Source organism: Eretmochelys imbricata, chromosome 28 (assembly GCF_965152235.1).
Source record: "Eretmochelys imbricata isolate rEreImb1 chromosome 28, rEreImb1.hap1, whole genome shotgun sequence".
NCBI classification, from domain to species: domain Eukaryota; kingdom Metazoa; phylum Chordata; order Testudines; family Cheloniidae; genus Eretmochelys; species Eretmochelys imbricata.
This window is the reverse complement of record NC_135599.1, coordinates 577,106-592,444: the sequence shown is the minus strand read 5'-3', so window position 1 is coordinate 592,444 and position 15,339 is coordinate 577,106. Positions and strand designations below refer to the sequence as shown.

General features: G+C 62.5%; 1 protein-coding gene across 1 annotated transcript in view; it reads right to left on the bottom strand.

Annotated features, from left to right (window-relative positions):
• Nucleotides 1–15,339, bottom strand: part of DNAH2 (dynein axonemal heavy chain 2) — a 106,501-nt gene that overhangs the window by 32,565 nt on the left and 58,597 nt on the right. Inside the window, 21 exon segments of the mRNA XM_077806634.1 lie at nucleotides 424–556; nucleotides 911–1,050; nucleotides 1,391–1,537; nucleotides 1,540–1,553; nucleotides 1,629–1,650; nucleotides 1,652–1,780; nucleotides 1,783–1,799; nucleotides 2,307–2,456; nucleotides 2,730–2,860; nucleotides 3,394–3,479; nucleotides 3,953–4,141; nucleotides 4,597–4,701; nucleotides 5,586–5,810; nucleotides 6,616–6,814; nucleotides 10,017–10,108; nucleotides 10,421–10,573; nucleotides 11,373–11,531; nucleotides 11,946–12,083; nucleotides 12,170–12,306; nucleotides 14,436–14,553; nucleotides 14,843–15,061. Of these exon segments, the coding sequence (XP_077662760.1) occupies nucleotides 424–556; nucleotides 911–1,050; nucleotides 1,391–1,537; nucleotides 1,540–1,553; nucleotides 1,629–1,650; nucleotides 1,652–1,780; nucleotides 1,783–1,799; nucleotides 2,307–2,456; nucleotides 2,730–2,860; nucleotides 3,394–3,479; nucleotides 3,953–4,141; nucleotides 4,597–4,701; nucleotides 5,586–5,810; nucleotides 6,616–6,814; nucleotides 10,017–10,108; nucleotides 10,421–10,573; nucleotides 11,373–11,531; nucleotides 11,946–12,083; nucleotides 12,170–12,306; nucleotides 14,436–14,553; nucleotides 14,843–15,061 (2,703 nt within the window).

Genomic DNA, 15,339 nt, shown 5'->3' with positions numbered 1-15,339 from the left:
ATCTGGCTCCAGCGAGGGTGGCTGGCTGACTCTGCGGAGGGGTGTGGCCGGTGATGGTGGCTCCGGAGAGGGGTACGGCAGCTGGCTCTGGGGAGGGGCGCAGCGGCCGGCTGGCTCCGGGGAGGGGCACGGCAACCGGCGCACAGCCGGAGAATCCTGGATCTGGTTCCAAGCCCAGGGGAGTTTGGGAAGCAGAATGGGAACCCCGGGGCTGGGATGCGGCCGGGGCCCTGACTCCACACCAGGCCGACAGCTCAGGGGGTCTCCCCCAGGTAGTGCCCAGCACTGACTCTGAGCACCGGCTCCCCCAGCACGGTCCCCGACAGATCTCCCGCCCCGGCCTGCCCCCCAGCACACCCAGCGTGCAGCCAGGCAGCTCTGGCTGGGCCGGCAGGGGCCGGGGGGCCAGGCTGCGGCTCTCACCTCCGGCAGGCCCCCCAGGTCCACGCCCTCGAGGTACTTCTCTGCCACCTCCAGCAGCGCCTGGCGCGGCCACTCCGAGAACCAGTCGATGGTGGTGCAGTTCACCAGCGCCGGGTACTGACGGATCCAGTTCCTGAGGGGACGGGGAGCGGGGGTGCCAAGCTAAGCACGTCCCTCACCTCTTCCCCCTCCCATCAGGCCCCCCATCCCTGCCCCCTCCCATCGGGCCCCCCATCTCTTCCCTGCTCCCATCCGGTCCCCATCCCTGCCCCGCTCCCACCCCACCCCTTATCTCTGCCCCACTCCCTCTCCCATCTCTACCTCGCTCCCACCCCACCGTCACCCCAGCCCCCTTCTCTCTCCCCAGCTCCTGCCCTCAAACAGCTGTGGGCTCCTCGCTGTGCTCCCCGCTCCCGTCCTTTCAGTCCTGGCTGCCGGCAACTCTGGAGCTGCCCACCAGCGGGCGCTGTGGCTCCCGGCCCCTCACCTGAAGGGGTCCCCGATGGGGCTAAGGCACAGCACCACGTGCAGGTTGTTCCGCACCCTCTCGATCAGGTAGCCAAAGAGACTGTCAGCTGTCTCGGGGATGCCCTCGGCTCGGGCCGCGTCCAGGATCACGGACTGGATCTGAGACACAAGGGAAGTGTCTCCAGCTGGGCACAGAGTCCTAGGCCCTGCCCCCTACAATGGGCCCGGGCCCACCCACCCCCTCCAGCCACCGTGATCAGCACCCACGTGCGGCCACGCAGCTCCGCTCTGCCGGGGGTGGACTGGGACAGGTTCTCTGGGGAAAAAGGGGGGGAAGCCCAGGGCTGGGCTAGCAGGGGGCAGCGGGTTGGAAGTGAGGGGCACCTGCAGAGCGGTCCTTCAGGGACAGCTGTCGCAGGGAGACCCCTGCTGCTCCCCTCGGCCCTGCCAGCCCCTTGCCCGTGGTGCCCCCCAGCCCGGAGCTGGTGCGCGCATGCACCTCCTCGAACTCGTCGGCCTTGTAGAGGTTGGGCACCTCCCCGGAGCTCAGGATGTTGTTGATGTCCTCCAGGAAGGAGTCGTCCATGATCTGCGTGTCCACGAAGAGGAAGGTGGTGGGTTTCAGGTCCACCCCCGCCTGCCGGTACACAGCTTCTTGATGTCTGGGGGGAGAGGCCAGGAGAGCGTCAGCTCCCGGGGGCTGGCCACGTGGGGGGCTGAGTGAAGGGGGCACTCACCATCTCTGAACTCCTGCTTGCGGGTAGTGCTTGGTCACCTCGATTTGGAAGATCTGGTCCTCGCAGATGAAGGAGGCCAGGCGTGCCAGGCTCTGGCGCCCACTGCCCCCTATGCCCACCAGCAGCATGTTCCCGCGCGGCTGGCCGATCACACCCGCACGATCCGGGTAACTGCGGGGGGAGCCACTGGTCAGAAGGGGGCACCCCGGGGCCGGAGTGGGCAGCCGACTGGCCACCCCAGTAGTCCCATGGAGACCAAAAGGCTTGCATTGCATGCTGGATTTTTCCTCCACCAAAAATGGAGGCTGCCGTCAGCTCCCTCAATGGCACCCAAGGGGGGGATAAAGATTTAACTCAGAGAGATCTCAAGATCAAGGGGCCAGGACTCCTGGGTCCCATCCGCCGTTCCACCACTGCCCTGAGCAGCGTGCCTCCGTTTCCCCAGTTTGGGAAGTGGGAAAGATGCAACTCCCCCCAGAGAGGGGAAGCGTTGGCGGCCTGCTTGATATTGTGGGGCTCAGGGTCGGTTCTGATCTGGAGTCAGGTGCCAGAGCTGGGCTGGCAGGGGGCTGCGTGTTGGGAGTGAGGGGCACTGGCAGGGCTTCGGGGGGAGCCATGGAGGCGCCTGGCAAGGGCACGGTATGGGAGGTGCTGCCCGCCCTGGCCCGCGTCACTCACTGTGTTCGATGGCGTCTCTGAAGAGCACGAGATGCATCTGCACCACGCCGGGCGTCTGGTTGTACTCATCCAGCACCCGCTCCATCTCCAGCTTCAGGGCCGACAGGTCCACCAAGTCCTCGTACACCCGCGGCTCCCGCATGAAGTCCCCTGGCCAGCGGGCAAGAGGAAGGCTCGGTGTCCCCTGGGTCACTGGCCAGCCTAGCCCTCAGGAGTCCTGGCTGCCAGGCCTGAGTCCCACTCTAACGACTACACCCACTGACCTCCCGAGCCAGGGAGAGAACCCAGGAGTCCTGGCACCCAGGCCACCTGCTCTAACCACTAGCCCCCACTCCCCACCCAGGAGTGGGGGCTCGGCAGTGACAGTCAGAGCATGTGGCGCCCAGCCCCTGCCCATCAGGCCCAGCACCCCGTGGCACTCACCGAAGATGGGTTGGGACTTGCTGGGACAGATGTTGTGGAAGGTCAGGTCAAAGAAGGAGCCCAGCTTCTCGCTCAGGATGGCAATGAAGGCGTCCTTGTCGGCCAAGTCCACCAGGCGGTCGGAGAAGACCCTGCCGAGGGAGGCGGCTGGACTCACACGTCGGGGGTCACCCCCCACCCCCAGGAGCAGGGAGGGGTCGGGCTCCACATGGGAGGAAAGGGGGGGTGCGTCGTGTCTTGAGTGGACAGGGGCTGGAGGTGGGGCGCAGCATGGCCGGCCATGGGGGGAGGGAAGACGCCCATGGCACCGGGCGGGCAGTGCCCAGGGGGTGGAGGTCAGGAGCAGCATGGCCGGCCGTGGGGGGAGAGAAGACGGCCGTGGCACCGGGCGGGCAGTGCCCAGGGGGTGGAGGTCAGGAGCTCAGCGTGGCCGGCCGTGGGGGGAGGGAAGACTGCCATGGCACCGGGCGGGAAGTGCCCAGGGGGTGGAGGTCAGGAGCAGCGTGGCCGGCCGTGGGGGGAGGGAAGACGGCCGTGGCACCAGGCTGGCAGCGCCCAGGGGGTGGAGGTCAGGAGCAGCGTGGTCGGCCGTGGGGGGAGGGAAGACGGCCGTGGCAGCAGGGCTGGCAGTGCCCAGGGGGCTGCGCTAGCCGTGCAGCTGTACCTGAAGCACTCGTGAATCCACAGGCGGGTGAGGCTGGGCTTGGTATCGTGGAAGTCCTTGTGCGCCCGCAGCATGCCCTGGAACACCTGTGCGAGGGGCAGAGCCTGAGCCCAGGGCTGTAGGACCCCCCCCCACAGGACAGTGACTGACGGGGGGGCGGGGCTTGTGTGTCTTGGTGAGAAACTGATGACTCCTCCCCCAGCTGCTCGCCTGGGCCAAGGGGTCCCAAACAGAGACAGGCCCCGTGCCCCATTCCCCCACCCCCCTGAGCCAGCCAGTCCTGCAAACCCCCGGCCCGGATCCCATCCCTCGATACATGGCTGCGTGCGGCTGCTACTGTGACTGGCAGGGAAGGAGACCCAACGTGCAGGGCACTGGGCACCAACCCCAAGCCTCTGCTGGATTCCTCCCTGCGCCAGCCCCACTCATGCCAGGGACCTTCTGCGCCCCCAGCCCCCGCGTGTGGGCACAGCAGATACTGCGTACGGGGCCCCACGGCTCCACGCTGGGCGCCGGGGCTCGACTCTGACCCAGGGGTGGGCGGGGCACCAGCAGGTACCTTGGAGATGTCGCGCAGGTTGAAGAGGTAGTGGATCTTGGCGGGCGTGGGCAGGAATTTCTGCACCACGCCGTGGTACAGCTCAACCGTGGCCTCAGTGGCAATGTTCCCGAGCGGCTTGACTGCCTCCTCGAAGTTCTGCAGCTTCTGGTTGAGCATGGTGCCGAAGATGCGCCGGATCTGCGGCTCCTGCGGGGAGGCCGGAGCAGCGCCTAGCGCCAGCCGCTCTCCCCACGCGGGCCCACCCCACCTACCTGCGGGCACCCCCGGTCCCGGTGCAGGAGGAAGGGGACGCAGCCTCCACGGCCCCTCTCCTGCGGCTGCTGACTGGGCTGTGGGCATCCCGGGGGCGAAGGGCGCTCTAGAATCCGGCGTCCCGCGGCAGCAGGCACCAGGGGGTCCCGAGTCCCAGCAGTTACGCACAGCTGCTCTCGACGGGCCGGGCAGATCACGCAGCCACACAGCCGGGTTTAACCTGTGGCACGAGCCCCCCTGTGCCGTCTGGAACGTGGCCGACGGCGCCCGGGACACCTCGCGGAGGGATCGACCCCAGGGGGGAGGGGCCGGCTGGCGTGGCCGGCTCTGATTCTGCCAGGCCCAGCCGGGGGAAGCAGCCGCGTGGCGCATGTCTAAGCCGCCCTTACCGTGGGGAAGGTCATGTTTGATGAGATTGAATCTGCTCTGAAGCCGGCGGATATCACGGTTCGGCCTCCTCCCGGGGGGCCCATGGCTGCCATCAGGAACATGTCCTGCAGGGAGACAGATGCTGCTCACACCAAAGGCGACCAAGACCTATCTTCTCCCCCCCAACCAAAAGCGCTTGAAGGATCCAGAGGGACCCGTGGCGCGGGAGGGGTGGCTGCTGCCGCATACTAATGGCGCCCCAGTGGAAGCGCCAGGTACTAATGTCTGCTGTGGCACGTGCCAACCAGATTTCAGGCACAGACACCTGCCTCTGCTGGTGATGCTGCAGGTGCCCTGTCCGCATGAACTGTCGGAACGGCCTCCCCGGGGCCGCGGCGTGGCCACCATCCCTGCCAGCTTTTCCTGCCGAGATGGGAGGGCTGTAAAATGCCCGGCTGGCTTTGGAATCCATCCATCTAGTAACCAGACAAGAGCAAAGCGCTGCCCTGGGCCCCGGCTCTGCCAGCTCCCCCCGTCCTGCCAGCACACCACCTCCGCTGAGCTCCCCCTGACAGCCTGGAACTGCTGGCAGGGTAGCTGTGCCCCTCCCCGGGCAGCGAGCCACGCAGCTCCCAGCAGAGAGGGGGCACTGAAGGGGCTGAGGTTGGCACGGCTCAGCTGCCCCATGGGACTCCTTTTCCAGAAGGCTTTTCCAGTGCCGGTGGCAGCGGGGGCGCCCCCCCATGAGACTGTGCAGAAACCCCTCGGAGAAGTGTTTCCATGGGCTGAGCCAGCCACCCGCCTCTGGGAGCTGGGCAGCGCTTGGCGCCTCCTGGCGGCAGGAGAACGGCCCCTGGGAGCGCTCGCCCGTCCCGCCGGCCACCCCCGAGCCAGAGCCCCCGAGACACAGCAGGTGCAAGCCATGGGGCTCCGAGCCCAAGCCCCGGTGGGAGCCAGGCAGGGAGCGATGAAGACCGGGGTGGGGGGGCCAGGAAAGCCAGCTCCGCACCTTGATGTATTTGATGGTTTGCTTCTCGCGGTCGTACCAGAAGCCGTAGTCGATCCAGAGGCGCAGCAGCTCCAGCGGGGGCTGGGAGCCGAAGGTGTCCTTGGCCGGCATGTTGAGGTCATCCATGAAGGTGATCATGCTCTTGCCACCCATGGGCACGTAGACGCCCTTGGTCCTCTTCTCCACCCGGCTCTCAATGATGTTCTGCACGTTGTTGGACGTGGTCTGGGGATGTTGGGGGGCGGGGTGAGGTTGGGCAGGGACCTGAGTCCAGGGATGGCAGGGAGCTTGCAGCTCCACCGAAGAGTCAGCCCTCTGCCATGGGCATGGGCGCGTCGCTGGACTGAGCTCGGAGGTACCTGCCAGCTAGTGACTGTCCAGTGTCTGCCCAGCCGCCAACGACTGCCCCGCACCCGCCCAGCCTCCCCCTGCCAGCCAGTGACTACCCGGCACCCACCCAGCTGCCAACGACTGCCCCGCACCCTCCCAGCCTCCCCCTGCCAGCCAGTGACTGCCCGGCACCCACCCACCCACCAACAACTGCCTGACACCCATCCGCTCTGGTAGGGGAGTGCGGTTTACGGTTAGAGCAGGGGGGCTGGCAGCCAGGACTCCTGGGTTCTCTCCCCAGCTCTGGGAGGGGAGTGGGGGCTGGTGGGTTATGGCTGGGAGCCCGGACTCCCAGGTTCTCTCCCTGGCTTTGCTCTAACTCACCTTTGACCAGAGCTAAGTCCCTTCCCCCGCACATTTGTCACTGATTCCCCTGCGTATAAAGGGATGAGGATACTTCCCTCCCTCAAGGGGGCATTGCCACTGCATGGCTCTATCACCTTGGCCCGGGGCACCGGGGGATCTCCGGGGCCCCGCTCCCCTGGCCCGGGGCACCGGGGGATCTCCGGGGCCCCGCTCCCCTGGCCCGGGGCACCGGGGGATCTCCCGGGGCCCCGCTCCCCTGGCCCGGGGCACCGGGGGATCTCCGGGGCCCCGCTCCCCTGGCCCGGGGCACCGGGGGATCTCCGGGGCCCGTTACCTGCGCCGACATGTTGACGGTCAGCACGGCCCACTTGGTGTTGTCCAGAGACTGCAGCACGCTCTGGGCAATGGAGGTCTTCCCGGTGCCAACCGGGCCCACGAGCAGCACCGGGTTCTGATTGGATACCAGAGCATTCACCAGATAGTTGTAGCGCACCGTGTCCACCGTGGGGACGATGATCTTACAGAAGGGGGCGCTGGGAAGATGGGGACAGATGGGGGTCAGCCCGAGAGGATCATGGTGCTGGATCAGAGCAACGGGCCCATCCAGCCCCATATCCCGTCCCCTGGATCAGGCCAATGGGCCCATCCAGCCCTGTATCCCACCGTGGTGACACTGCACCCCGTATTCTTCACTGTGATATGATTACATAGTTATGATGTATTTCATGCAAAATAAGTCATGTGAGGTGTCACTGGAAAGGAGATGATTTGCTGAATAGGATTATCCTATTTGCTGGCATGTAGCATTTTCGTATCTGAAGTTATGAATATTGACAATGTCTCTGCATTTCCAGGGTAGGTACACCTGGGGAATGCACACTAGCCAAGATGCTTTCACTCTAGACAGTGGGTGGGGAAAGGGCCATTAGGAAAACAATAGGCCTTAGGAGAAGCTTAACACTCTTCCTGTGAACACTATAAAGTGGATAGAAAGCTGGCTAGATCATCAAGCTCAAGGGGTAATGATCAACAGCTCCATGTCTAGTTGGCAGCCGGTATCAAGTGGAGTGCCCCAGGGGTCGGTCCTGGAGCCAATTTTGTTCAACATCTTCATTAATGATCTGGATGATGGGATTAATTGCACCCTCAGCAAGTTCACAGATGACACTAAGCTGGGGGGAGAGGTAGATATGCTGGAGGGTAGGGATAGGATACAGAGTGACCTAGACAAATTAGATGATTGGGCCAAAAGAAATCGGATGAGGTTCAGCGAGGACAAGTGCAGAGTCCTGCACTTAGGACAGAAGAATCCCAGGCACCGCTACAGGCTGGGCACCGACTGGCTCGGCAGCAGTTCTGCAGAAAAGGACATGGGGATTACAGTGGACAAGAAGCTGGCTGTGAGTCAGCAGTGTGCCCTTGTTGCCAAGAAGGCCAATGGCATTTTGGGCTGTATAAGTAGGAGCATGGCCAGCAGATGGAGGGACGTGATTATTCCCCTCTATTCAGCACTGGTGAGGCCACATCTGGAGTACTGTGTCCAGTTTTGGGGTCCCCACTACAGAAGGGATGTGGATAAATTGGAGAGAGTCCAGCGGAGGGCAATTAAAGTGATCAGGGGGCTGGGGCACATGACTTAGACGAGAAGCGGCTGAGGGAACTGGGATGTTTAGTCTACAGTAAGAGAAGAGGGAGGGGGGATTTGATAGCAGCCTTCAACTACCTGAAGGGGGGGTCCCAAAGAGGATGGAGCTCAGCTGTTCTCAGTGGTTGCAGACGACAGAACAAGGAGCAATGATCTCACGTTGCAGTGGGGGAGGTCTAGGTTGGATATTAGGAAAAACTATTTCACTAAGAGGGTGGTGAAGCACTGGAATGGGTTCCCCAGCGAGGTGGTGGAATCTCCATCCTTAGACATAGCCCTGGCTGGGATGATTTAGTTGGGTTTGGTCCTGCTTTGAGCAGGGGGTTGGACTAGAAACCTCCTGAGGTCTCTTCCAACCCTAATCTTCTATGATTCTATGAACGCTCCAAACAGCCTGTGGACAGGGGGGAAGCAGTAGACGTGGTATATCTTGACTTTAGAAAGTCATGTGAGACAGTATCAAAAGTCTATCTCATAAACAAATTAGGGAAATGCAACCTAGATGGAGCTACTACAAGATGGGTGCATAACTGGTTGGAAGCTTATGCTCAAATAAATTGGTTAGTCTCTAAGGTGCCACAAGTCCTCCTTTTCTTCTTATAAAGTTTGCGGACGATATCAAGATGAGAGGGGTTGCAAGTGCTTTGTAGGGTAGGATTAAAATTCAAAATGATTTCGACAACCTGGAGAAATGGACTGAAGTCAGTTGGATGAAATTCAATAAGGATAAATGCGAAATACTCCACTTAGGAAGGAACAATCAGGTACACACACACAGAATGCGAAATGACTGCCTAGGAAGGAGAACTATGGAAAGGGATCTAGGGGTCAGAGTGGACCACAAGCTAAATATGAGTCAACACAGTAACCCTGTTGCAAAAAAAATGAACATCATTCTGGGCTGTATTAGCAGGAGCGTCATAAGCCAGACACGAGAAGTAATTCTTCCGCTCTCTTCCGCACTGATATGGCCTCAGCTGGAGTATTGCGTCCAATTCTGGGTGCCACATTCCAGGACAGAGGTGGACAAATTGGAAAGTCCAGAGAAAAGCAACAAAAATTATGAAAGGTCTAGAAAACACGACCTCTGAGGGAAGACAGAAAAACTTGGATTTGTTTAGTCTGGAGAAGAGAAGACTGAGAGGGGACATTATAACAGTTTTCGAGTACATAAAAGGTTGTTACAAGGAGGAGGGAGAAAAATTGTTCTCGTTAACCTCTGAGGCTAGGACAAGAAGCAATGGGCTTAAATTGCAGCCAGGGCGGTTTAGGTTGGACATTGGGAAAAATGTCCTGTTACGATGATTAAGCACAGGAATAAATTGCCCAGGGAGGTTGTGGGATCTCCATCGTTGGAGGTTTTTAAAAGCAGGTTGGACAAACCCGTCAGGGATGGTCTAGATAATACTTAGTCCTGCCATGAGGGCAGGGGACTGGACTAGAGGACCTCTCGAGGTCCCTTCCAGCCCTACGATTCTATGATGGCTGGTATGACTCTACAAAGACATGTGATGTGACCACATGTCTCTAGACTCCATCTTGGGATGTCAGTAATTTTCCACAGACCAGTCTGGGAACCAAGCTTTGAAACAAAGGGCTCCTGCCCTAGGCAAAAGCTACGTAAGGGAGTGACATCAACCGGGGTTCTTCGCACGCCACCCAAGACTCCTGGAAACACCTGCGGAGCAAAGACTGACCGGAGGGGAGTGCTGGACCCAGGCTAAAGGGATTTTTAGCCTGTGAATGGAACACCTGGGGATTCCAAGCAGGAAGCAAGTGTGGCTTGTCCCTTAAGGATCTGCTTGTATCATCACTGAGGGTGAGGATCTGCTATTCAGATCCGATCTATGTAGTATATTAAGCTTAGTTTGCAGGTTTTGTTTATTTGGTAGGTAATCTGCCTTGATCTGTTTGCTACCCCTTAGAATCACTTAAAATCGATCTTTTGTAGGAGATCCCCAGAGTGTGCACTTCTCCCCACAAGGTTAGGACCCCCACTTCTCCTGCTCAGACTCCAGCTGAGGCCCCGGAACATGAGATGAGAGCCCAGCCCTGCCTCCCGTCTCGGCCGCCAGCAACCAGTTACTCACTTGGCTGGGTACCTCCACATTTTGGGCAGCTTGTCCTCAAACGAGGCCCAGTTCTTCCTCTTGGGGTCGACAAAATACTCGTAAACGGTGTCCTGCGGAGAGCAGGGAGAGCACGTGAGGGGCCTGGCCCTGGGAGTGCCCAACTCGCAGCCACCAAGGGGATCAGGCTCTGGGCTCAGCAGCGCCTTAGAGCTGGGGACTACGGGGGGGCTTGAGGTGTCAATGCCGGTAAGAGAGATGGAAGTGGGGCAGGAAAGGGAGGAAATGACTGGAGCTGCTCACCCCGGCAAGCGCTGTCCCTCTTCCCTTCCCCTATTGGCCATTCCACACCCCCCCCATCACTCTCTTGGCTCTGCTCTGGTCACAGCACCACCGTTCCTCTGGGCTCCCTCATGCCCAGGGACCTTGTTAGGGAAGGAGCCTTCCATCTCTCGCAGGTAGCTGTCAATCTTCTTCCTGCCCTCCTCGTCCACCGCCGCGCACACGGACCAGATCATGCTGAAGACGAAGTACATTTCCACCACCGTGGTGTAGTTGTCTCCATCTGCTGGGTTCACCTGGACAGCAAGAGACGGGAACCCGGCACTGAGCTGGCTTTCTAACCTTACCGCAGGCTACCAGAGCATTCCCCATAAACGCACTGACACACACGGAACATAGGGTGACACGGCAAGAATTTGGGGTTGGTCCTGCTTTGAGCATGGGGTTGGATTAGATGACCTCCTGAGGTCTCTTCCAACCCTAATCTTCTAAGTATTCCATGTTGATATACTCAGAACATCAGGCTGCAAAATGGGAGAGTTCTAGGTTGGCATACCCTGTACATCAGGAGCCATGATGGGTGAGTTGTAGGTTGACACACCCAGAACCTTTAAACTCTGAGTTCAAATGACCAGGACCCAGTGAATCAGTCTTTATTTCTTCTCTCCCTACTTGGTACTTGTGTATCCTCCAAGGTCAGGAGGCTTTGCTGGCCAATGGTGCCGTGGCTGTAAGGGGTGACGAGAACACGGAGAGGCTGAGAAACAAGGGGGTGCCAGAGCGCTAGCTACTAGGGACGATTCTTAAACCAAACTCTGCTACAGAAACTCCTGCTCTGGATTCTGAAGGGTTGGCTTCCCAGTTCCCCACAGCAGGGTCCCTCTGTTGACTTAAGAGGAGTCACTCCTGGTTTACAACAGTGGGATCACAGTCAAGGAGTAGCGCTCGTGCTGATTACCATGCCCAGACACATGGGTACCGTGGGTGCAAAGGAGCCCAGCCAGCGTACGAAAGCCCCCTGCTCCGAGCGATGGTAGCGACAGGCGGAAAGGCAGCCACTGGGAGCGTGAGGGTGGGTTCCAGTCTGCTACTTACCCCGTTCTCTGGGGTGGCCAGAGCAGAGAAGAGCTTGCAGAGCGACACGATCCCACTGTACTCGGGGATGGGGACCAGCTCCTCGCAGTTCTCCTTCTTGAAGGTCAGCATCTTGTTGATGAACTTGTCAAACATTCGCTGCAGAGCTTCCGCCTCCCCCTGAGGAGGGAGGGACTCAGAGCAAAGCTCCCGCACGGGCTCCCACCACATCCACGGAGGCTCGCAGGCTGGTTTGGGCTATTTCACTCCTGGGCTCCCCACCACAGCTCAGCTGGTGCCCCTCACTCCCGACCTGCAGCCCCTACCCCAGTTCAAGCCCTGGGCCCCCCCCAGCTCTGCCAGTGCCCCTCACTCCCAACCTGCAGCTCCAGCACTGGGCTCACACACCCGGCTCTGCCAGTGCCCCTCAGCCCAAATCCACCGCCCCTCCTCCTTGCAGCACCGACTGCCCTGGAAAAGCCCCCAGCCCCACTCCCTGCAGTACAGCGCCCCCTAGTGCTGCATTGGGCACTGACAACCAAGACAGCGCCCCCTGCTGAGTCCCTGCCTCATTCTCCCCGCACTCCTGAGCACCTTGGGGCGCTTCTCGATCCAGGAGTGGACGTAGGGTTTCCAGCCCAGGTCGCTGTAGTCCGTGTAAACCATCCCGCAGCGGGAGACGGTGGCGGGCGAGGCCACCGCTAGGTTCTCCACCTCGAAGAGCAGCGAGACCTAGAGAAGGGACAGGATCAGTCTGGGTGGCCCGCTGCCTTCCTGGTCCCGGCCCAGGTGGTCAGAGCAGCCCCGGGGGGACTTGCCTGCTCGGGCATGGAGATCCGCTCCCCGTTGATCAGGGTCAAGACTTTGTTGTCGTCCATGACCGAGTTCATGCTCTCGATCCACAGGGTGTCCACCGGCCCATCAAACAGGATCCACTTCTCATCGGGCTTCTCATCTAGCGGGGCCGGGAGAGCAGGGGAAGCCCCCTTAGCGCTCAGGGAGGAGCAGCCCGGGGAGCTCCTCACCCTTGCCCCAAAGCTCTGCCTTCCAGCCCACGCTGCTCCCCCCGATCCGCTCCCACTGCCCTCAAGGTGCCCTCGGGCCTCCGACAGCAGCGCCACAAACAGAAGCTGGGATCAGAGCTGAGCTGGTGGTGCTGGGACATGAGATGAAATGGAGATGGGCATGTGCCATCCAGCGATGGAACGGCGCTGCGGGTCGGGGGTGAGGGGCACCGGCAGGGCTGGGGGCAGGCCAGGGCTGGGCTGGCAGGGGCTGCAGGTCGGGAGTGAGGGGCAGCAGCTCGCACACCCACACGCTAACACTACCATACGAAGCGAGACTCAATGGCACCTTGCCCGGGCATCAGGTGTGAACTGGAACCAGGGCCCTGGTGGGCACCAGCCCCATCCCCCTTCCCCTGCGCTGAGCCAGCCAGTTGCCCTGGCTGCACTCCAGCCGCCTGTCACCTCTCCGTCATCCTTAATTACCAGCGATACTGGGGTCAGGCCGAGGCCCGCTCCCTCCCCCGTCTCCTAGTAACGGCAGAACTCTCACATGCCACCGCAGCCTGGCACGCACATGCCACCCCCGACCCCCCCGGCGTGCAAACCAGATCTCCCAGCCCCCACGGGGAGAGCCAGCCACAAGACCGTGGGTCGCCGAGCTGCCGCACATGGCAGGGGCACCCCCATGCGGCGCCGGTGGGTACAGCCTGGCATCCAGTGCCCACGCAGCATGGCATGCCGGGCCGGGGGCACCGGACAGCACGCTCCAGGGGCAGCCCAGCACCTAGCGCCTGGACACATGCCAGTCTCCCAGAGAGGGGCAGGCCAGCGGAGAGAGTGGCACAGACCAGCCAGAGTGAGGAGCAGAAAGCAGCACACAGGGATTTGGAAAAGCTACCAACCCACTCCTCTCTGCCCGCTCCTATGGGGCGTGCCCTGCCCCCGGGCCCGGCCCCCCTCTCTGCCCGCTCCTATGGGGCGTGCCCTGCCCCCAGGCCCGGCCCCCCTCTCTGCCCGCTCCTATCGGGTGTGCCCTGCCCCCAGGCCCGGCCCCCCTCTCTGCCCGCTCCTATCGGCCGTGCCCTGCCCCCGGGCCCGGCCCCCCTCTCTGCCCGCTCCTATCAGCTTTGCCCTGCACCCGGGCCCGGCCCCCCTCTCTGCCCGCTCCTATCAGCTTTGCCCTGCACCCGGGCCCGGCCCCCCTCTCTGCCCGCTCCTATCGGGTGTACCCTGCCCCCGGGCCCGGCCCTCGCCTCTGCCCACTCCTATCGGCCGGGCCCTGCCCCCGGGCCCGGCCCCCCTCTCTGCCCGCTCCTATCAGCTTTGCCCTGCACCCGGGCCCGGCCCCCCTCTCTGCCCGCTCCTATCGGGTGTACCCTGCCCCCGGGCCCGGCCCCCGCCTCTGCCCACTCCTATCGGCCGGGCCCTGCCCCCGGGCCCGGCCCCCCTCTCTGCCCGCTCCTATCAGCTTTGCCCTGCACCCGGGCCCGGCCCCCCTCTCTGCCCGCTCCTATCGGGCGTACCCTGCCCCCGGGCCCAGCCCCCCTCTCTGCCCGCTCCTATCGGCCATGCCCTGCCCCCGGGCCCGGCCCCCCTCTCTGCCCACTCCTATTGGGCGTACCCTGTCCCCGGGCACGGCCCCCCTGTCTGCCTCCTCCTATCGGCCGTGCCCTGCCCCCGGGCCCGGCCCCCCTCTCTGCCCCCTCCTATTGGCGTACCCTGTCCCCGGGCCCGGCCCCCCTCTCTGCCCACTCCTATCAGCCGTGCCCTGCCTCTGGGCCCGGCCCCCCTCTCTGCCCACTCCTATCAGCCGTGCCCTGCCCCTGGGCCCGGCCCCCCTCTCTGCCCACTCCTATCAGCCGTGCCCTGCCCCTGGGCCCGGCCCCCCTCTCTGCCCACTCCTATCAGCCGTGCCCTGCCCCTGGGCCCGGCCCCCCTCTCTGCCCACTCCTATCAGCCGTACCCTGCCCCCGGGCCCGGCCCCCCTGTCTGCCCACTCCTATCGGCCGTGCCCTGCCCTCCTCTCTTGGCTGCCGCTCACGCCTGGCCCTGGCCCCCATTGGCCGGCTGCAGGTACCTGAGCAGGCCGTCCGCATGACGCTGGACAGAATGCCGTCTGTCCACTCATTGGTGCTGAGGTCATACTCTCCATACAGCTCGCCCAGGGACACGGCCTTTGGGTTCAGGGGGAAGTCCTGCCGTTCCCAGACGCCAGCCGGAGGGGAGAGAAGCACATGGACACCACAGGGGCAGGGCACAGTCAGAAGGGGGCGGGAAGCCAGAGACCCCTGCCCAGCCCCAGCCAGGAATCCCAGACAGTGGAGACAGGAAAAGCCCCCTGCCGCCACCCCGGTGCCAGGGCAGGACGGCCCCCCAAGTCTATGCCCACTGGAGATGGCCCCAGTCCCCCACCCACGGACGGTGCAGCCTCGGGGTTCACACGTGACCAGTCCCCAGCCCTGGGAACGGGCAGCGCCCACTGACCCTGACGAGGTTGTAGGAGGTGTCCCCGCTCCGGCACAGGGCGGACATGGTGGCCTGCAGCGTGCGCCAGGTGACTGACTTGCCGCTGCCCGTGTTGCCCACGATCATGGTGGAGTGGCGGGAGTTCTTGGTCTCGTAGAGCTGGATAACCTTGGTGATGGTGAAGGGCGTCACCTGCAGCCCCATCCCCTTCAGCTCCTGCTCGATGGCTTCCTTCAGCTGCAGAGACAGGGCCTGTCCTGGGGTGACTGGTCCCAGCCACAGAGCAGGGAGCCCAGGGACGGCGCATGGCCCAAGGCAACCCTGGAAGGGCCAGAGCCTGGAGTGGCCCCCTCCAGCAGCAACAGGCACGCCTGGACTGAGCTCATGCACCCAAGGGGGCAGGCTACAAAGCACGGCCTTCCCTGGCCCTCCCGCCACGTTACACACATTCAGTAATGAGGCCCCACCACCCACAGCCGAGTAGAACTATCCCCATTCCACACATGGGAGAAACT